The following is a 23,613-nucleotide window of genomic DNA, read 5'->3' on the forward strand; positions in this document are numbered from 1 at the left end:
AAGTCTTTAGACTTAATGGGGTCTGGCTTGCCTTCCTAATAGAGAGGCTAATTATATATACAAAGAAATTCACCCAAAGAATATGACTGAAAAAGTAGATGGTCAGTGGTAAACACACCCTCTGAGAGAGTTATGGAAAGAAAGTTTTATCTAGCGGTCTTTATTACCCAGGCTCTGTTGACTTCCACTATTCTTGGGAAATCAACATGACAATAAACTAAATTTTTAAATAACTTGAGAGTAATATTGATCTTACTGAGGATGAATAAATTCTCAAATAAAAAATTTGGGCATTAGTGCGAAATGCTAAGCTCAAAAATTCTGAGCATTTCCCCCGTTTCTTATTTGGAGTAAGTGCCAAATTAGTTTTTTTGAGAAGCACACTTACCTGTAATAGTTGGTTTTTCTCCACCACCCCTTCTTTTCCTCTTTATTGCACTGAATCATAAAATGGCTACTGAACTCATCAATATAGTTGAGGTCAATTTTACTTACATGTTTAATTTAGAGTTTCTTTACTGAAAAGAATATTTTTCAAGAAAACTTCTGAGAAATTAATCCTTATAAAACACTGTTTGGATGAATGTAGCTGATTAACTACCATTTAAAGAATTACTTTTAATTTTAGAAGACATCGTAACAGTATTTAAAAAAATGTCATTGAGATGAAACTCCTCAATAATTAAATGTTTAATCAGTTTATAACACAAGAGAATGTTTCATTTGCATGATTAGCCAATTAAATACTGCACCCTGATGTGTCTTCAGCAACATGAGAGCTAAATTAAATTGTTTCAAAGGAACTCACAGTGGGCAATGCCCAATACATTTACAGAGGTTTAGAGGGGCAGGTTCGGTGCACTTTGGCCAACCCCTCAGTGTTGTAATGTTCTTGGACATTAGGAAATGACCTCAGAGGGTGCTCTTGTAACAATTCCTCTAGATGTCAATTTTGACATGTAAAACATCACCACTTTCCAACCAGAGACCCAAAGCTCTCAAGGAATGTTACCAGTGTTTCTCCTGACACATGGCCACCTGTGGCTGGCACTGTGTGTCCTGAAACCTGAGAGTGTGGGAAGCAACATCATAATAGGCATGAAGGATGGAATTTAAGAATTAGAAAATCTCTGTCATATGTTTATGTTGGGATTAGATGAGTTGTAGATGGTTTTGATTTGATAAAAATTTTAAAAAGATTACGGTAGACCCTCGGTTTTGCGGACCTTGATGTAATGGACAAAATTCCCGGCCCATATGTCCTATGTGAAAATGAACACTGTTAATTCTAAAATGCTTTTAACAAAGATTTTCTTATAATTAAATTAACGAGGTCGTGTGGCTAAGTTGGTTGGGCACTGTCCGGCGCATGGAAAGGTTGCTGGTTTGATTCCCAGTCAGGACATGTGCCTTGGTTGCAGCTTCATCCCTGGTTAGGGGTGTGCATGAAGCAGCAGATCTGTTTTGCTCTTACATCCATGTTTATTTCTCCCTGTCCCTTCCTCTCTCAAAAAAATTAATTTTAAAATATTTTTAAAAAAGGAGAGACTGTTTCACAGTCTTATTTAAAAATAAATTAACAGGTTATTTTTTGTTATTCACTGTTAACAAATTTTAGTAAATAGGCCATATGTTGGAAAAAACACTGTAGTAATCGCCCTAGCTGGTTTGGCTCAGTGACTAGAGCGTTGGCCTGTGGACTGAAGAGACCCAGGTTCGATTCTGGTCAAGGGCACATGCCTGGGTTGCAGGCTCGATACCCAATAGGGAGAATGAAGGAGGCAGCCGATCAATGATGTCTCTTTCATTATTGATGTTTCTATCTCTTTCGCCCTCTCCCTTCATCTCTGAAATCAATAAAAATACATTAAAAAATATTTCCATTACTTTATAACAAAACAAACAAACAAACAAACAAAACACTGTATCTACATATTTAAATCAAAGGGTCACCGCTCATAAACCAAGTTCACAAATGATTATCACGTGATCACAATGCATTGGGTGCGTGTGATTGGGGGGTGATTGGTTCTGTTGTCGCGTGGCATGACTTTCTGCAGCAGTTTTAACACCTGCAGCCAATGTTCCCACGTGTGTTGAGCCTCACCCCAGCCGGTGCACTTGTTGACTCACAGAGACTGGTGAATGCACATGAGAATATTACAACACCGAGGCGTTGACTAAAGTGCCCCAAACCTGCCCCTCTGACCTATGTGCATTTACTACAGCTATTCAGTATAAATTTAACATCACAGTAATGCATATAGAAAACTCTTCTGTGAAATAAAAGCTTTCATATTAATTTTAATTACACAAATATGTCAACATAAGTAAAAACAGGTAAACGAACTAACTTGTCAGTTTTTAACATATGCATTCAGAAAACCTACTTTTATTATATAATGGACTTTCAGCCTTAAGGGACACCCCCTCACCTGAATTAGTCCGTTATATTGAGGTTTTACTGTACTGACGATGACATTTTATATTAAAAGAAAAAAAAAAAAAAGGACATGGGGTAAGAGAGATTGCCTACAAAGCGGACAACCTTATGGTGAATCCATTATCTCTCCTACTACAGGAAAACTTCCTTAAAGCTTTCTCTTACCTGATACTTTAAATTGAAAAAGTAAATTCAACATGTAGATTTTAAGCTTAGCATGTGTACCAATGATTACTAGAGAGGCAGAGACAGCCTCTGTTTAAAATATTCTGGCCTCTCAGAAACACTTAGCATGAATACAGAATATATGAGTTCCAACTCTTCCAAATCTGGGATTCAGAACCACGGTGGTAGATACATAGAATGTCAGATGGCACAGGTATTTTTTTTATATAGAATCTCTTTCTACCTTCTTATCCACTGCACTTGCTATTGCTTCTTGTGTGGGATACCCTGCTTTCACCTGGTCATCACAGAAAGTCTTAAGAATTGCTACTCTGGGCCAGTGGCTCACTTGGTTGAGAGTCCTCACATACTTCAAAAGGTTGTGGGTTCCATTCCAATCACATGAGGCAACCAATTGATGTTTCTCTCTCACCTCAATGCTTCTCTCTCTCTCTCTCTCTCTCTCATTCTCTCTAAAATCAATAAACATATCCTCATGTAAGAATAAAAAAAATCCAAAAAATAAAATAAAAACAACTGCTAATCTTAGGGGTGCAAGACTTGGCATGCAACCAACACAGCAATTTTAGCCATTTCTAAAATTAGAACTAATTTAATTTAGATGGTTTAAAATCTGGAAGCGATTTCAGAAATCATTTGCAATTCTAGACCAACGTTTTCAGTTCATGTGTACTAACTATACCCAGCCTTACACAGGTGACATAACTTCTTAAAACTCACTCAGACAATTAAAGGCACAATTGTGGCTGAAATTCAGGTTTCTGTATTTCTGGTCTAGTCCTCTTTCCAAACACGTTGACCATTTCAAATTTTGTAAGTAATGAATTATGGTAGAGAAAGCATGGACTTTGAAACTAGAGACACAAAGTTTCAAAGTCTGATTCAACATTTAAGTCACTTATCTTCTCTGAATAGGAGATTCCTTAGATGGAAAACGAGGATAAAATGGAGATGATGGCAGAGAGCCTATAGGTTAGAAATGATACTATAGGTAAAGCACCCTGCAAATGTACCTGGAGGTACCCCAGGAATAGTAGTGGTGATAGCTAAGGCTATTATTACTTTTTGATAACTTGATAATTTAATTTAGGTAGGGATGTACCTAATTGAAGTTGACTCCTTCTATTAACAGCTTAGGGCTACAATAAATTATTTATATTTTTTGAAGCCATTTGTTTTAAGCAAAAGTGTTTTATAAGTTTAACCACTTATGGAGTGAAGTAGAATGTCTTGATATTTGTCCTATTATTAACTTGTTTTTTATCTTCAAAGGATACTATTAGTTTTAACATCTCAGGATTTGGGGTGTGTGTGTGTGTGTGTGTGTGTGTGTGTGCGTACATGCACACGCATGTGTGTTGAGAGGATTCATTTCCTTTTGTACTCAGAAAGTACTTTATTTTTTTGTTTTGTTTTGTTTTTTTGAAAGTACTTTAATTAGATATCAAAAGTTTGTCATGATGCCTGAACAAAAGTATTCTCTTCAATCTTTTATCTGTAATAGACTAATGTTGCTAACAGTATTTACAGGGTCATTATTTTCAACTGTTTCTTAACACTGAAAAATATTATTTTAAGCACCAGCCACGTGGATTTCCAATAATTATATAATGTTTCTCATTAATGATCTGTTGCTTAAGATACACATTTTACATTACCTTTCAACACATACTTGATAACCTCTCATTTACTAACTGCAGTTGAGGCGAATTGAGTCTTGACTAATTAGGGGCTCTTAGTACCCCCTCACACATGTTATTCTTGATGACATACCAATAGAATTAGAGTCTACCTTTTATTTTTTAATTACAATAATGAAAATGTGAAACTTAAAAGTATTAGAACATTTAAGGACATTTAACTGTTTTACAAATAACAAGTCCAATGTTCTACGGGGGTGGGGGGTGAGGGGGGTGGAAGGTGGCGGGGGACGGGTACGCAAAATGACAAAACCTTCCCAACCCAAACCAGAATGATTGCTTGTCAAGGGCTCCTTTCAGAAGCAATCCCACAGCCAGGTCAGGTGTTCAGGTGCTGAAAGGGAATGATCTATAGCCGGGACAATAAAATAGCACATCATTTAATGTTGGCTTTCATGTATCCACTTTAGTTAGTTTCATTTGTTATTGTTAACACAGACAGTCTTCAAAAGAAGTTTGGTGAATAAAGTGGAACTGAAGTGGGAAATATCATTATAGAGAAAGAATTCTACCTCTATAAAGTTATGAAGTGATAGCAAGCTTTGCAATAAATAGGTCACCAAGATAACAAATTGAAGATGCTAACACACACACACACACACACACACACACACGCCTACAATGGCCTATTTCCAGAATGATTCTACCCTTCTTCACCATGGACTATATGCTTTAGCTAGACTAAAAAGAAACATAAAGGGAAGAACATTAATTCAACTTCCCTCTTCTGTTTCACATTTTTAAAAATTACCACATAAGCAAAAAAAAAAAAAAAAAAAAAAAAAAAAAAAAAAAAAAAAGTAAGAGAACTAGGACGTGAAGCATACGCTTGTAAATTCAAAGCAAGACCGAATGGAAGCAGAAGTTGCTAATATGGTTTCAGTGTTTTGTAAAAGAGCCAGCTGGATGGATGACAATTTTTCTACCCCTGCAGGGCATCAAAGCTTTTAGGAAATCATTCTTTTCACACATATTAACACTTAGCTTATTAAAACAGATGATACTTTTATTGTAAAACAGCCTGGGTACAAGCACGAAGGAGAAGACTCGTTTTGGCCACCCAATCTGACAAACAGAGACCCTGACAGGGCAGACCAGGGCAGGGACGGTGACGTAGCAGGACCTTCCCTAAGTGCCACAGCTGACGCATCACCGTGAATTGCTGTTATGAAAATATTTGCCGTAACTTGCATAATTAAATGAAACTGCCAGAAAAGCATTTCTAAAACCCAGAGATGTACATACATAAATACAGTTCAAAGCGAATCTTACATTTCAGAATCAGCCTTGTGGCGAATCAGAGTTATGTCACAAGCAAAGTAGCATTTCCTTTGGACTGACTGTGAATAATTACAGATGAATGACAACATTGTTACTGAAATGGACTGCTCTCTTAGTCTCCTTTACAGATATTCAAGAAATGGCTCGAGGATCATGGTATTTAAAGTCCCAATCCCCACCCTAGCCAGTTTGCCTCAGTGGATAGAGTGTCGGCCTGCAGACTGAAGGGTCCCCGGTTAGATTCTGGTCAAGGCACATGCCTGAGTTGCGGGCTTGAACCCCAGTAGGGGGCGTGCAGGAGGCAGCTGATCAATGATCCTCTCTCATCATTGATGTTTCTATCTCTCTCTCCCTCTCGCTTCCTCTCTGAAATCAATAAAAATATATATTAAAAAAAAGTCCCAACCCCCCATTTCTAGGAGCTGTTGTGCATCAGTGAAAACCTTCCTACTGACAAAGCTGCAGTATTATACCCTTTAGCACACATCAGCACTGTAAGTCAAGGTCAAAGTATTCAACAACAGCAGCGGCAGATATCTGCCTTCACTGCAGCTTATTTCTTTGTTTAACTGAAGTGTATTTCACTGACTTAAAACAACTTTTACAGCAGGCCCACATCCACTACAAATGGATCCTGTTTATGGAGTGCTGCAGGGGCAAGAGAAATGACGCTGGACACAGAGGTAAACTGATGATCATCTTACTTGTTAAAATTAACTTCAGAAGGGTTTGAGACTCTCATTCTAACAGTGACAGTTTTCATGTGCAAAGAGAAGCCAATTAAGGTTTCCATCAGCAAAGAACTAAAACTGTCAATGATATTAGCTGCATGGAAGAAAAAGGATAAAAAAAGTAGAGTCTGGCCCAGCCAGCATGGCTCAATGGTTGAGCATTGACCTATGAACCAGGAGGTCATGGTTCGATTCCTGGTCAGGGCATATGCCCAGGTTGCAGGCTTAATCCCCAGTGTGGGGCATGCAGGAGGCAGCTGATCAATGCTTCTCTTTCATCATTGATGTTTCTATCTCTCTCTCCCTCTCCCTTCCTCTCTGAAATCAATAAAAAAATATTTTTTTAAAAAAGGGAGAGTCTGCTTTGCCAACACATCAAAAGGCAACTTTCCCCTTCAGAGCACCTGTAATGCCAGCACACCTTGCAGAGTAGTTACTTACATCAAACAACTTTTCTATATACATTTCTTCATTGACCTTTTCGCGAAGAATATCCTGATTCTGCCGAACAAACATAATATAGGTGTCTGCCAGATCCATTCCTGGTTTCTGTGGTGAGGGAAAAGTATGGCGAAGAAAATAATATCAGACCTTGATTGCAAAAATATTTAATCACACCCTGGAAATCATTCACTATGTCATTTCAAAAATTGCTCTAGAAAAATATGCTCAAGTCCAAATGAACAATGAGCACCTTCAGTAAACTCCAGACTTAAAATAAAAGTTTATCACTGATGTCTATAACTTGAGGTTGCAGTTATTCATCATTACTAAAATGATTAGAAATTTGTGGTTGTACACTAGATTTATATTTTTAAAATGCCTACCTTGAGCCTTTGGTTAGAACATCATCCAGTACATCAAAAAGGCTGCGAGTTTAGTTCCCTGTCAGGGCACATACCTAGGTTGTGGGTTCTATCCCCAGCCAGGCACATATGGGAGGAAACTGATCAATGTTTATTGATTACATCAATGTTTTCTCTCACTTTCTCCTTTCCTCTCTTTCTAAAAATCAATAGATATAGATCCTTGGATGAGAATTTTTTTTTTTAAAAAAGGCTATCTTAAAAGGTCAATATGCCAAGCAGCACAAATGAATAACTTTTTCAAAAAATTCCCACATGCAATAATCATTCCCTAATTTCAAATACAATTTGCTTGCCATTATCTTTGGGAGATTTATCCATATCTATTAAAAATAAATATGTTAGCCCTAACCGGTTTGGCTCGGTGGATAGAGCGTCGGCCTGTGGACTGAAAGGTCCCAGGTTCAATTCTGGTCAAGGACATGTACCTTTGTTGCGGGCACATCCCCAATAGGGAGTGTGCAGGAGGCAGCTGATTGATGTTTCTCTCTCATCAATGTTTCTAACTCTCTCTCCCTCTCCCTTCCTCTCTGTAAAAAACCAATAAAATATACTTAAAAAAATAAATAAATATGTTAGCTTGCCTTGGTTGCCTTCCTCAAATGGGTACTTAAGGAATACAAAATAAATTTTCTTACTAACCAGAATAAAAACTTTCTAGGAAGATACCAGGCAAAAAACATTTAATGTATTACAAAATGAAACATAAAGCAAAATTTTGAGTTTATCCATTGCTTCTATTCATTTACATTTATCGACACTATCTCAAGGTTTTATTTTATTTTAGAAATGCGATAAGAGTATTGATAAAGTTCCAAAGGTGTGTTAGATAACTTTCCAAAGTTATCCAACATTTGGTGTTAGAGGAGATAGGGCAGTTAATATGATTCCTTCTTGCTATAAGATCAGTACGAGGAAGGGACAAAACCTGAAGGGTCCTCAAGAGTTTTCCTTCTAGACCAGCCGTGGGCAATCTACGGCCTGCGGGCCGGATCCGGCCCGTTCGGCTGTTCTATCCGGCCCGCGGAGCCGAAAGAGCAGAGGATTCTCTTGCTCTCCCCTCCGCTCCTTTACTTTGAATTTATATTAGTTCACACAAACACTCCATCCATGCTTTTGTTCCGGCCCTCCGGTCCAGTTTAAGAACCCATTGTGGCCCTCGAGTCAAAAAGTTTGCCCACCCCTGTTCTAGACTTTAGTTCTTCCTTGAGTTTCACATAGCTGAACAGTTAATAAAAATGTTTATTTGTATGATCCACCCCTGGGGTTGAGTCATAATCTATATTGATTTACTGATTCAATTAGAATATGGCATTAGTAATAACGAAATTATAGAATTGATGCTAAATAAGTTAGTCTTGCATCATTTCATAGCCACAGAATGCACTTATCTATAATAATAAAAGCATAATATGCTAATTAGACCAGATGTCCTTCCGGACAACCTTCCGAATGAAGCCAGGGCTGCGAGGGAAGCCGGGGTCTTGGGTGCCAGAGGAAAGCCGGTGCCGGCAGCCGGGGGAAGGAAGGCCTACTCTTGCACGAATTTCATGCATCGGGCCTCTAGTGACCTCTATAAACAAACTCATTTTGCAAAAGTAAGTATTGCAAGGAAAGTAGGTGAGAGATGATATGGATGATTTAACTATTAAGTAATATTTAATAAGGTTTTAACTTATTAAACATTAATAGTTAAATGAGGCATATGCTGTAGAAAAACAAGTCAAGGTATACATCTGAGTGATGTTAGGACAGTTGGTAGTGCCTTCTCCTTAAATGAAGGAAAGTTCTTACACTTAATTTTTTTTGTGTGTGGGGGAGCATATATTATATACAATGATAAAATTCTCTATCTCTTAACCAGGGCACATTACAGGCAATGAGCATATCTCATTAATAAGATTTTGGTTTTTTTCCCTGCCTCTGTCTTTTTAAAAAAATTTTTTTATTGATTAAGGTATTACATGTGTCCATATCCCCTCATTACCCTCCCCCTCCCCCATAAAATTTTGATTTTTTGGTAATGAAGTTATTTCTTGGTAATGAACATCACAAGTTTTTACTGCTTTTCTATTTAGCCTAAAGGGAAATATACACCACACAAATTCAAGGATCCATTCAAACATAAGCCTGATATAATAAAATTAGTTTTCAGTTATAATTTGAAACAGCTATATAAATGTCTTTCCTTCAAGAGCTTCTATTGACAATGTAGCTAATATATTCCAAGTATATTGGAGGCAACTTTCCAAATTCATTCCCTCTCTATTTTTTTGCATAATTCTCATAAGCAATGTTTAAAAGTTGAAATAACTACAAGGACAATCAAGCGAAACCTAGGTTGCTTTCTTCTGTGGTGTAGGGGTTTTTATACACCAGTTTTTCCAATGAAGAGGCAGAGTGATTTGTAGAAAGATTACTGACCACCATTAAATATGTGAGGACAACTCATCCATAAGTGTTTCTGTCCATGCCCTCAAACTTTGTCAAGATACCAAAAAGGAGAAAATTCAGAACACATACCACTGTAGAATGAAAATGACATGAGAATAATTTTCAATACATAATAACACATTAGCTCCGTGTTGGTGTTGCAGGCAGGTGCCCGGGAACAAAATGCTACGATGTATATGATACTGAGGCGGTTGGGCACAGCTCTGTAAAGCAGCAGTTCAAGAATACACACATGGGAGGCTTGCCTTCTCCACCATTTCCCCCCGACCAACCCCATTTTCATTTCTGTCTTTCAAAGGAAGAGTATGCTTGGGAGTTGAACCTAGTCAACCACTTGACCCATCAGGCTCACTGGAAACTAAGTCATAGCCATGAGGACTGGAGAATAATGGCTCTAAACACTTGCCGTAGACTCTAAGGTTGTGTTTTTTTTTATCTCCTTGATCAATTTCAAGATAACATTAGACATCATGAAACACTGTCCAGGAAAAGTTTATCTTCTACCATCTAAAAGGAACAATTTATAACTTAGGCCCAAGAGAAAATGAAATGCTGCTCTCTTTGGCAGACCCCAGGCACGTAATACAGACATCTGTGAGCTGAGAAAATTCTACGACTTTCTAAGGAAATAAGAATCTCTGGTTGAGAGAGTGAGGTAAAGCTAACTTAAAAGTTTATTTCAACAAATTAAGTGTTTCTCTGTTTTCCTTTCTGAAATTACATTTTCTCCCCTTTTGGCAAATTAAGATCCACTTGCCTGGAAAACAAATCTAGAATTCTTACGGTCCTCATTAGCATTATTTTTTTCTCTTTTTTTTTGAGCTGTTTACCTAGTCTTGAAACTTTGACATATGGGAATTTCACACCTAGTGAATATATTTTCATGTGGCTTGTGGCATAAGACTATATTTATTAAAAGAATACACACAAGTAAGAGTAGCTGCAACAGCTGGTGACATTTGCCAATTAGAATTATAGTTCTTTAAAACACTTTCTCCTTCCTTTGCTGTATGAAGGGTAATTATCTCTGATAAACTGCTGAAAAGATGTAATTTTCCTTTTAAACAGATTCTACTTATAGGACAAATGTGTTTGGATAGAAGACATTATCGCTGGTTCAGCGCTCCTTCATGCAAAGACTGTTTTATGGCAGCAAGATTTACATACTTTGGAAGTCACTGCATCTAATTCCATTACATGCTATCTTGTTAGGAAATGAAGTTGAGTTGAAAAACAACAACAACAACAACAAAAAACTGAACACATTTCGTTAAATTTTTGTCTTTTTTGGTGTAAATGAAAAGAAAGCACATGACAACATCGCAGAGACAGAAGACTATCGCTACAAATTCTGGCACCGGTGGCTGCCCACCGAATTGCCCGCCAACCTTAGCGAAGGAGCAGCTGTGAAACGTTAACCGCTATGCATGTGGATGAGTTTCTATCAAGAAGTTTTTATTCTAGAGAGCTATGTTTAGAAATCCTTTCTATATTGGTAATTAAATTATAGTTTTCCTAATGAAGATGAGGAAATAACAATTAAAAGCCATCCAGCAAGCACACTCTGTACTAAATACCACTTGGAGAGAGTAAATGCTTTTTTTCATGCTCCCATTTGAACCTCTGAGAGCCTCAGATCACTATGCATTAACTTTCCCATCTAATAAACATTAAGACAGTCATTTCTAAATCAAATAGGAGTCCTTAAATTACTTCTAATTTGATTCAGAAAACAGAATTTGGCTAACAAAACTGCAATAAAATGGTGCACGCGTGCGCGGACACACACACACACACACACACACACACACACACACCCCTAGAAAAATTCCCCATAAGCACAAAGAAATCAATACATAGTGAAGGAAATGAAGGGTGGTGAGGTGAATTCCTCTGACTCTGCTACATAGTGATAGAATGCACCAGTGAGTGAAGGAGTGTAAGTAGGGGTGCAGACTCCAGCAACTTTTTTTTCAATGGTTAATCACTAGTTCACCTAGTATGGTGAACATGCTGTTTTAAAAAAGAGAAAAAAAATCCTTGTTAATTATATGCTGTAAATGCTCTTCCTGCTGCTACACTTAATCCCACAGGTGCAAGTCTGAGCTCTCCCCATTCCCTGGTAGGTGGGTGCAAAACTGTCAGTCATTTCTCACAGCAACAGATTTAGATACAGAAGCAGCCGCTTAACCTTCCATAGGAGGTTAACGATACACTGTGCAAACACTGTCATGGTGTCTATTTAACAAGGAGGCACATTTTTAAAATATACTATTCTAGTCTCAAAGATTAACTAGAAGCTACAGTATAATCTACTTAAATGAGAAGTGTACTTTTCACAACTTAGAAAAGCTTGCCTTGAAGAACCAATGGAGAGTGAAACGGTGATATCCTGATTTAGGATAATCTGCCTGCTTTGTAAAGAAAATACTATTACCCTTTGGAAAAAAAACAAATCTTGCAAGATTTAAAACATTCGCATGTCTTCTCAATTGGAAATTGTCATAGGGACAAGTTACATGTCAGTCTAGCTTTTTAGATTCAGAAGGTTTATAACTGATCATCAGGAACATGCTATAAACGCATAACCTATTCTAGGTTTTGCTAAAAAAATATATTTTTTCTTTTGCTGTCTAATATATCCTTTATTACTTTGGCATTTATGCAAGAATATCTATATTTTTATACATGAGTAAAACTGCTCTTAAGGTTAAGCTTTTTTAAAGCATTTGGAGCAGTTTAAATAAGTTATATGTTCTCAAATACTTAAAAATAATAGGTAGTTTTGAGTATAGCTATGAGGATTATGTTGTAAAAATATATGTATTTTATGTTTGCTAAAAGTTTTCACGCAGAACAGCAAAAGGAAATACACAGAACTGAAACCTTTAACTAGATTTATGCCAGTTTACATATTATATAAGCCTAGGAAAAGAAGTAATCCACAAAAGGGGGGAGGGGAGAAGGGAAGAAGTGTAAACAATTCACAAGAAAAATTCACAAGGCTATAATGTTTTCAAGATTATTTAATAGTTTATTTTTTAAAACAATGAATTAAAAAATTCTCATTATTCTCAAAGATCCCAAACTATTATTTCAAGTAGTGAAGCAGCCACAAAGTCAACTTTCTCTTTGTTGCATTCAAAATTCCTTTAATTAACACTATGATGAGTTTTGTTTCCAAATTGGGAAGAAAATTCTGAATTAAAGACACTGGCATCCAGATCCTTTTGAAAACATCTTTTAGACATGGAGCATGTAATGTGTGTGCTTTGAATGTGTCCGTTTCGTTCAGTCTCACATTTTCAAGGGAGAAGAGTTCTATTACTCCAGAGTTCTTGGTCTGGATAAGGATCTTCTGTGAATATAGTCAGTACAAAGCAGATTCCTACCATAATGCTATCTATAAGAGTATCTGAAATCAGAGTCTGCTATAATTAATGCTCCTATAACTTAGGTAGTCATATTGAATTCATTCTTAACATTCACATGAATGTTTCACACACAATTTCTTCTAAGTAGTAAGATAATTTATGCATTCATAGGAGCAGGTTATTTTAAATATTAAAAGGAATACTGCCCTGGCCCATGTGGCTCAGTTGGTTGAGTGTTGTCCTGTGCACCAAATGACTGCCAGTTTGATCATGGTCAGGGCATATGCCTGGTTTTCAGGTTCAATCCCTGATGGGGGGCAGCCGATAGATGGTTGATCCCACATAGATGTTTCTCTCACTCCCCCTCTCTCTCTAAAAATCAATAAAAATCTTAAAAAAAGGAATACCGAATGATAGCTTAAGATGTTAGCTTCCAACACTTAAGGAAAAGAGGCAGGTTGATTTTCAACTGAGATTTAGGGGTTCAATTTTAATCTTTCTGTGCCTTGTCCATTTGAGACTATGAGCATTTAGTATCTCTCTTGCTATTTCTGATATATATATTGAGAATAACTAACACTTCAGATTTAGAGAAATAGCTACTGATACAAGAGAACCAGACAAGGGGCATGCTGATATGTGTATCACATACTAGCTTTATCCTATTGTTTTCATGATTATATCGATGATGAAGGTACTGAATCTATCAGCTTATAATAATGTTCACTAACCTTTCTCTCATCTATCTACAGTTGTTATAATGTCAACTACAAAACTGCACTGAGGCTTTGAAGTGAAGCTGAAATGCTGTGGGTATTCTTTCATTTGGCTTTGAAAATGTATATTGACTGGGATTGACTAAGTCCCAATTTGGAACCTTTCAGATTTTGGCTTCAGGGAGACCCGAGGTTGCTAGAATGTTAGGTTCTAGAGGAAGACTATGGATTTAACTTAGGTGAGAGAGACGAGCCAAACATACAAAACACAAAGGAGTAAGTGAGAGAAGCCAAACGCTCATGGAGGAAGCACAGCGCACAACCTCCCCCGCTCCTATGATGGTGAGGCCCTTACTGCGGTCCTGGCGTACACCACTCCCTCTCCAGGTACACCTATCCCAGGGGGCAGGTGTTCCTTCCCCCAGGTTCTGCCTGGTTCACATTCTGACATAAGGCTCCGAGTATTCAAGTGGCCTTATCTAAGTAATAAACAATATCAGAAGCAAGAAAGCAAAGAATGTAGGGAAAACACCATTGTAATAAACTGGCCAATTGTGCCTTTCAAAGTCACCCTTAGTATATGCAAGGTGCTTAATCTAAAATAAAAGGAAAATAAATAAAAAACCAATCTAACATTTTTTACTCTGTGGAAGGAGAAGAATGTTTCTTTTGGAAAATGCTCATGTTCTGAAGAAGGGAAACTGCAGAGAAATGCACGGGAGCAAGAAGCACCAAACCAGGTAGGAGCAATACCAGCCCCATTTATTGCCACAGTGCTTTTCATTTACAGAGCGCTTGCATGTTAGTGCCCACACTGAATCCTCCTAAGAACCTGGCGAGGGAGACAGCACAGGATTACACTCATGCTCACTGCGCAAATGGGAAGATGGAAGCCCGTGGGGCAGAGGGCAAAGGTGGAACTTCACCTAAGATCATGGACTCCACATCACATCCGTACTGTCCATTATTGACTTTTTTAGAAAGAGAGGAAGGGAGGGATAGAGAGAGAGAAACATCGATGAGAGAGAAACATCATTGATCAGCTGCCTCCTGCGTGTCCCCACAAGAGATCAAGTGCCCTGACCGGGAATGGAGCCGGTGGCCTTTTGGTTCCTGGGTTGATGCTCAGCCACTGAACTACACCAGCTGGTGTGTGTGTGTGTGTGTGTGTGTGTGTGTGTGTTTTAAACACTTTCATAATTTCTGTCACCATAAGATGCTCCAGGCTTATCTTGTACTAGAGGCCTGGTGCACGAAATTCATGCACGGGGAGGGGGGTGTCCCTCAGCCCAGCCTGCACCCTCTGCAATCTAGGACATTCCTCTCACAATCCAGGACTGTTGGCTCCCAACTGCTCACCTACCTGCCTTCCTGATTGCCCCTAACCACTTCTGCCTGCCAGCCTGATCACCCCCTAACCACTCCCCTGCCAGCCTGATTGATGCCTAACTGCTCCCCTGCCAGCCTGTTTGCCCCCAACTTCCCTCCTCTGACGGCCTGGTCACCCCTAACTGCCCTCCCCTGCAGGCTTGATCGCCCCCAACTGCCCTCCCTTGCAGGCCTGGTCCCTCACAACTGCCCTCCCCTGCTGGCCTGATCACCCCTAACTGCCCTCCCCTGCAGGCTTGATCGCTCCTAAATGCCCTCCCTTGCAGGCCTGGTCCCTCCCAACTGCCCTCCCCTGCTGGCCATCTTGTGGTGGCCATCTTGTGTCCACATGGGGGCAGGATCTTTGACCACATGGGGGCAGCCATCTTGTGTGTTGGAGTGATGGTCAATCTGCATATTACTCTTTTATTAGATGGGATAGAGGCCTGGTGCATGGGTGGGGGCCAGCTGGTTTGCCCTGAAGGGTGTCCCGGATCAGGGTGGGGGTTCCCTTGGGGCGTGGGGCAGCCTGGGCGAGGGGCCTGTGGTGGTTTACAGGCCGGCCACACCCCTGGTGACCCAAGAGGAGGCCCTGGTATCTGGGATTTATTTATCTTCTACAATTGAAACTTTGTAGCCTTGAGTGGAGGCCTGGGCCGGCCAGGGTATGTGGAAGCTTGGCTTCCTCCATCGCCGGGGAAACCCAAGCCTCCCACCTGCTCTCTCCGTGGCCGTAGCCATCTTGGTTGGGTTAATTTGCATACTTGCTTCTGATTGGCTGGTGGGCATGGCTTGTGGGTGTAGCAGAGTGATGGTTAATTTGCATATTACTCTTTTATTAGATAGGATATTTCCTGTCCCTGTCCTAGTATCAACCATTTCTAAGAGGAGTCCTGGGTCATTTTACTGGGGATTAGAGAGCAAGGTTTGGGCACTAGGTGTGCTTGTTGCTACTAGAGTACCATTGCTTCTAGGCTTTCTCCCCTCACAGAAACCAAGGGAATCAATGTGTATATACTCAACAATAAGAGAGCAACCCATGCATATACATATATCTAAAAATATTTCTATATGCAACCAGCTCTACCTACATGAAGCTAAAGCCAAGTTCACACTAATGTCTCCAACTCTAATTCATCAGCATAGGAATCATTCTAGCCTCCATTTGCTTGTCTCCAACCTCTCATTTCAACAGTGAGAAATTTGGCTCCCAGCAACCACCATCCCTTTACTTAATTGTTCAGTTCCAGTGTACATGTCTAATGGCTTCTGAATTGTTAACCTGTGGGAAAACACTTTATCAGCTAGAGTATCGTGCTTATGCACAATTCCCTTTTCCTTTATTTTTAAAGATTCCACTCATTTCCAGTTACTCAGATCAAAACTTTTCCTCCATCTTTCTCAGTGACATCATTCAACACATTTGCAATAGAGTTAGCTTATTTTATCACTGTCTCTTTTCCATCCTGGCATCTCAGGATATTCTAATTGATTTTAAATTTGCATATATTGAGGTTTAACCTTTGTGCTATACAAGTAGGTGTTGACAAATGTATAGTGTCATAGATCTTTGGACTAGTTTCACTGCTCCAAAAAGTTCCCTGAGCTTCACCGCTTACACCCTCCCTGACCTTGAAGTTATGGCAACCATGAATCTCTTTATAGTCTTTATAGTTTAACCTTTACTAGAATGTGATATAAGTGGAATCATACAGTATGCAGCATTCTCTGGCTTCTTTCACTTAGCAATATGCCTTTAAGATTCATGCAGGTCTTCTTGTGGCCTGGTAGCTATTTTTTCTCTCTCTGCTGAATTAGTATTCCAATGGTATGAGTATGCCATTTCTTATGTAACCATTTAGTTACTGAAGGACATTTTGGTTGCTTCTAATTTTTGGTGATTATTAATGAGGCTGCTATGAACATTTGTGTGCAGGTTTTGGTGTGGTCACTTTAAAAACTCAGTTGGATAAATACCTAGGAGCAGAGCGCAAGTGGCAAGCTGCACAGTAAGACTGGTTAGCTGTGTAAGACACTACCAAACAGTCTCCCAAAGTGCCTGCATCATTTTGCATTTCCACCAGCAATAAACTCCCTGTTGTTTTGCATCCTTGTCAACATTTTACTATTGCTGATTTTAAAAATTTTAACCATACCAATAGGTGTGTAGTGGTATCTCAGTTTTAATTTGCATTCCCTACTAACAAATGAGGTTGAGCATCTTTTCTTGTGACAATTTGTTACCCATACTTCTTTGTGGCAGTGTCCTTTCCCAGATTTTGCCCATTTTTAATTGGTGGCTTGCTTTCTTATTGTTGACTATGAACCTTCTTTGTATATTTTAGATCTAAGTCCTTTATCAAATATGTGTCTGTGGCTTTTCATTTCTTAACAGTGCAGAGCAGTCAATTATTAAGTCCAACTTACGATTCTTTTCATGGATGTTTTTGGTGTTATATCTAAAAAAATCATCACCAAATCAAAGGCTACACATATTTCTCTTATGTTTTCTTCTAGAAGTTTTGTAGTTTGCATTTTACAGGTATGTTGTTGTTGTCCTTAAATCAGATTTGAGTTAATTTTTGTGAAAGGTGAGCCAGTGTTTGTTTGTTTTTTTTTTTCTCAGAAGGTTCTCCTTAAAAGACTACTCCAGGGAGGCATAGTTCCTGGAGCTTTAGCATAAAAAACATTAACAGCCAACAGCACTTCATATCTTTTGAAGTTAATATTCAGAGGCATCAATAAGAGAGGTGTAAAGTCCAGATTCAGGGGAGAAACTCTTTCCTTAGTAATCCGCCATTGCCAGACCACATGTATAGTTCAGTAAGCTTTGCTAGGAGTAGGGAAGTGGCCAGTTGGATTTAATAGTGATATTGGTAAACTGGGATTCATCTAGAGAGTGACTCCCATGATGAATACAACTGCTATAGCTGCATTCATGTTCTATCTATTTGTCTATCTCTTTCATCCCTAACACTGAACAGCTTGTGGGCATTATGTATGTTCCGGGCCCAGCACTTAGTACATGCTCAATAAACATTTAATCAGTGAGTTCAGTGAAGAAGTTGAGGATGTTTAGTATAGAAAACAATAATTCCTCAGGTAATATAACCCTTTGAGTATCTCTTGGGAAGAGGAGGCATGATAATTATCATCAAATATTTGAAGGATTGTCATACAAAAGAGGGATGAGAAGCAAGGTTGAAGTCAGAGAACTACAGAATTTCAACTCATTATATATAAGAGGAGGCTGCCTTATGGTGAGTCTGCATTCACTTAGAACATTTAAAAGCCTCAGTGAATGTTTGTGAGGGATATCGGGGGAGGCGGTTTCTGCATTGAGAAGGGGAGTGAATGAACCACTTTGTGTATCTTTCAACTCTGCAGTTCTATGGCAGTGGTTCTCCACCTTTTTAATGCCGTGACCCTTTAATACAGTTCTTCATATTGTGGTGACCCCCAACCACAAAATTATTTTCGTTGCTACTTCATAACTGTAATTTTGCTACTGTTATGAATCGTAATGTAAATATCTGTGTTTTCCAATGGTCTTAGGCTCTACAGCAGCGGTTCTCAACCTGTGGGCCGCACTGTTCTATGGGGTCTAACAGATCTAGTAGAGGGTCGAATTAAGAACTTGAAGAGCCCTAAGAACAGGAATAATTATGGTGTTCTATTCCATTAATAATTCAAAATAAAAACAAAACAGTATTATAAAATGTGTTAGGAATTCCAATGAAGTTCATGTGTTCCAGTGATTGCTTGTCTCTTTCTTTTTAAGATAAATATCGACTGTTTCCTTAATCTTTCTTTCTCTCTTTTGTGATGCTGCTTTGCAGGACCCTACACAACTGATTATTTCTGTTTATTTGCCCAATAGTGATTTTCGAATTCTTGGTACAAGACAAGGGGTACACCAAGACTTCTTTGGGAATCATCATAAAATAGAAATCCCTGTTCCAAAGAAACCCCATGCAAAGGCAATAAAGTTGATGGTTTATTAATTTAAACTGTCCATTTATAAGAGCCTCTAGAGGATCGATGCATGAAATTCGTGCAAGAGTAGGCCTTCCTTCTCCCGGCTGCCGGCACCTGCTTCCCTCTGGCACCCGGGACCCTGGCTTTGCTCACAGCACCGGCTTCGTCTGGAAGGTAGTCCCGAAAGGACATTCGGTCTAATTAGCATAGTATGCTTTTATTATTATAGATAGCAGCAGTAATAAATCTGGGGACCATCTAGTTCCCAGTATAAAGTGTTATGCATTTACAAGGCTTGCCAGCACTCAAACCACTAACATTCATAATGACAATCCAGAGATGCGATGCTGCCCAAGCAGTCTTTCCCAATGATGAGAGTACTTATGTTCCATCTAGTTTTAACTTTAAGTTTTTTTTTCATTTGTGCTCTGATTCTTTGAAAATTGGTACATATGCCAAGATATATGATTACGCAAAACATTTTATGCCTTGATCATATGTGGTAATAGGATTTAAGGCAAACACGAATTTTGTTATGATTAATAACTTAAAAATGCTGTACTAACTTGTTGACTGTATTTATCATGTGAATTCTTGTACGTTAGTTTCACAATCTCCTCTCATGGGATCTTAAGCTTTTAACAAATTTAGAGGTTACAATTATTTCTCAAGAATTCTGTGAAAAACTAAATACTAAAATGAATGAAAACTGACTTATAACACCTGTGTTTAGAAAATTAGTCCTCTGATGTAACTGCTTCATCTTTTTTTTTTTTAATATATTTTATTGATTTTTTACAGAGAGGAAGGGAGAGGGACAGAGAGCTAGAAACATCGATGAGAGAGTAACATCGATCAGCTGCCTCCTGCAACACGCCCTACTGGGGATGTGCCCGCAACCAAGGTACATGCCCTTGACCGGAATCGAACCTGGGACCCTTTAGTCCGCAGGCCGACGCTCTATCCACTGAGCCAAACCAGTTAGGGCCTGCTTCATCTTTATTGTTACTTTAACCCTACAAGAAACTTTTTTTTATGGTTATCATGTAAAGGGGTGAGAGAGTGAGCATTTTTTCTATAAATAGTGTGAGGCATTTTCTATCCCAGCCCAGGGTGCTATTACTACCCTCTGCAACTGGGCTGACACGTTCTCATGATGAACTGACCTCCATAAGAGTTCCCAAGTTACAGCAGAAAAAGTACAGAGAAACCCTGCCAAGCCTTGTTACGAGGGCAAGCCCTTAAGAAAAATAAACTGCTCCCTAGGGGAATGGCACTGGTTTAAAGATTTGAAGTAAACCCACAGTGAACCACGATTATTAAAAAAAATTACATATAGTTTTAAAAAGCAAATAAAAGATACTTACTGGAACATCAACATATTTTGCAGCTGCTTTCACCTTAAGTGGAAAAGAGATAATTATGAGAATTATTTTCTTAGTTGTGAATAAGTACTATGATGAGTCAAAAGACAGCAGAAAAGAACGCATGTAAATACTTACAGTGAATGACAGAATGGATGAAAAGAAAGTGCCTTCATCGTATCTTGACAGCTTAGACAACACCCCTTCCAACACTGAAATAAACTATAGACAGTTTCTGGTGAGTATTTAGAAAATTTCTGTGCATACAAACTAGTAACAGAGTAAATAATTCCTGAGCCAACTTCTGCCACAGCACAGAAATCCACAATGCATAAACTGATAGCTGAAGGGCTGACTTGTAATGTTTGCTCTTTCATTTTGAAGATGAACTCTAAGGTCCTTTTTAATTGCTGGAAATCACACAGACGTTTTTAAAGATAGAAGAATAATACGTAATAGGAGTTTGGTCACTATATGTGAGCTAACTTAAACCATTAGTAAATAACTTTAAATTTAAAATAATTTTCAACTTCACTACAGATGTTTAGAAGTCCTCATCATAATAAAAAATTATAACTCTGTATGAGAATGGATGTTAATTAGACTGTGGTCATTTCACAATACCTACAAGTATCAAATCATTCAGTTGTACACCTAAAACTGAAATAAATCAATTATACTTCAATAAAAACATATAAAAGTTATAAGTAATGATAGTCAAGCATAATCAAATTCCTTCTACCATATATCACTTGGCCATTCCGTGAGGTTTTCTATGTATAGAAGAGGTTGAATAAAAAAAGAACAGATAACGATGTGTAACATTTGGGGCTCTTGTAACACTAAACTGAAGTCTGACATTAGTTAATAAGCATTTAGCAAGCAGTTCTAATTGTATATATAAGGATGAACCCCACTTTCAAAAGCTTACAAAGAAGTTGGGGAGCTAATACAGATATACACACTACAGGATACAATAGAAAGAACTTAGCTGGATAATATACACTGAGTGGCCAGATTATTAGGATCTCTGAACTCATAATAATCTGGAGATATATATATCTATATATATCTATATATATCTCTATATATCTATATTTATCTATATATATCTATATATATCTATATATATCTATATATATCTGAGGCCCAGTGCATGAATTCATGCATGGGTGGGGTCTGGCCAGCCTGGCCAGGGGGAGGGGACATGGGCAATTGGCTGGCCTGCCTGCTGGTCGAACTCCTGGTCGAGGGGACAATTTGCATATTAGCCTTTTATTATATAGGATATACACTGAGTGGCCAGATTATTATGCGTTCAGAGATCATAATAATCTGGCCACTTAGTGTATATGCTGATTCTGTCACTCACTACTCTGTGAGCTCAGGCCAACCACTGCATCAATGACTTTCTCCATCAGTTAAATTGTGTGTGCACGTGTGTATGAATACGCGTGCGTGCGTGCGTGTGTGTGTGTGTGTGTGTGTGTGTGTGGTTTGGGGGGGCATATAAAATTAAAATTAGTTTCAAAAGCGTTTTACATTTCTAAAATTCTATATATCTATGACATGAAAGTTAAGACATGTATACTGTAACAGTTAAAATGTGGAGATGTCTTTCATTGAGTGGAAATGTTAAGATGTGGCATGAAGATAAATAAGAGATATAAATAAGGATCTACGACCCTACATCTTTCCTCTTTAGTACTTAAATAATATGTACTATTGACAAATTATACACTCCCAAAGGGAAAATACTGACAAGGTTTTTTAAATATGAGAAGGGAAATGAACAAAGGCTGGTTTTTGTTCACATAGCAGCTTCTTCAACAAAGTGATAATAGTTCGAGGGACAGAGCTTATTGGTCTCTGGTGACTAGCGAGCTCACCGAGAGCGCACAGGAGATAATCTTTTCTCTGTGGCTGGTCAATTACTGCAAAATAGTTTATGCAAAAGAAACAAAAACTTCCCTATAGGTTTCTCCATCACATCATGTGCGACATGATGTAAGAACACAGAAACAAAATCATGCAAAGTGCCACCGAAACTTTATTTTTAAAGAATGAGGATTATGTAGAGCTGGCTAGCTATCCTAAGGGATACAAACAGCAAAAAAACACAAAATTATAAACTGCTCACAACTAAAAGTCAATTTAGCACTTTCCTCCTGCCCATTAGGATTTCTTACCAAGCACAGCTGACTAACTCAACTTGATGTGGTTTGCAAAGACCCAGAAGACCAATACTCCAGGGCTATGTCAAACCAGGGGAAGGGAATTCCAAGCTTAATGGCCCTCTGTGGAAAATGCCTCGTCTCTTGTAACCCAAATCTTAAGAGCCAGTGTGTGCTGGGTGATCTCATTTGCCACAAGGAGAGAGACAATTGCTATGGTTACCAGCCAACCTGAACCGTTGAAGTCTCTGGCACAGCACCTGGTTCTCGGTAATTTCAAGCGAGTCTATGCTTACACATGTGAGCCATGCTGAGGGACAAGGCAAGGCAGAGGCGAGAGCCCTGTTGTTGGATTCAGAGGATCTGAATTCAATATGAAGCTTTGCCACTCTCTGGCTATGAGACAGCAGTGTAGACATTGAGCTTCTGTGTATTTATCAGTAAAATGGAAAAAACAACAACTAACAGCTGTCCTGCCTGTTACAGGAATGGTGTAAAGATCAGTGGAGATGATTTATGTGAAAGGACTATGAGAATGGCAAAATACTAAAGAAATGCAAAGAATTAATACTCTTGATATAATTAACTAAATCTCTATCCATTATATAAGTCTACAAACCTAAATATGTTAAGTAACAAGTTAATGGAGGCAGCTTTAGGATTGTTTAGTGATGAGGAGTGATGAATTTGGTCATCAGTGAGTGGTTTCCATACAATTGAATATCTATGAAGGTAGAACAGGGTTGAGGCTGTAAGTTAGAAGATCCGCATTGGAATCCCATCTGTTTCTAGGGCCTTTGGCTGATGTTAGAGGAGCAAGGCTTCGAACCCAGGTGGTCTGGCTCCAAAACCCATGATCTTTACCATCATACGACAGAGGTGTAAGCGTTAAATGAGATGACATGAGTAATGTGTCCAGCATATAATAGGTACTCAATAAATGTCACTTTGTTGTAATAATTTTTACTGAGTACCTAA

The 23,613-nt window shown here is 38.5% G+C and overlaps 1 protein-coding gene across 12 annotated transcripts in view; it reads right to left on the bottom strand.

The window, feature by feature from the left end:
* CADPS2 (calcium dependent secretion activator 2) overlaps positions 1–23,613 on the bottom strand; it is a 498,042-nt gene that overhangs the window by 19,386 nt on the left and 455,043 nt on the right. For 10 of the 12 annotated variants that reach the window (XR_013960502.1, XR_013960503.1, XM_080666495.1 and 7 more), the window contains 3 exons: positions 20,600–20,683; positions 20,465–20,497; positions 6,783–6,890 (listed from right to left, as the gene is read on the bottom strand). Coding sequence is in view for 10 of the 12 variants with exons in the window: in XM_080666495.1 (XP_080522621.1) it covers positions 6,783–6,890; positions 20,465–20,497; positions 20,600–20,683 (225 nt within the window). In the remaining 2 variants the exon portion in view is untranslated. The remainder of the gene's footprint in view (positions 1–6,782; positions 6,891–20,464; positions 20,498–20,599; positions 20,684–23,613) is intronic. The other 2 variants (XM_080666492.1, XM_080666490.1) reach the window with 1 other exon arrangement.

Source organism: Plecotus auritus, assembly GCF_963455305.1.
Source record: "Plecotus auritus genome assembly, chromosome: 4".
In the NCBI taxonomy this organism is placed as follows: domain Eukaryota; kingdom Metazoa; phylum Chordata; class Mammalia; order Chiroptera; family Vespertilionidae; genus Plecotus; species Plecotus auritus.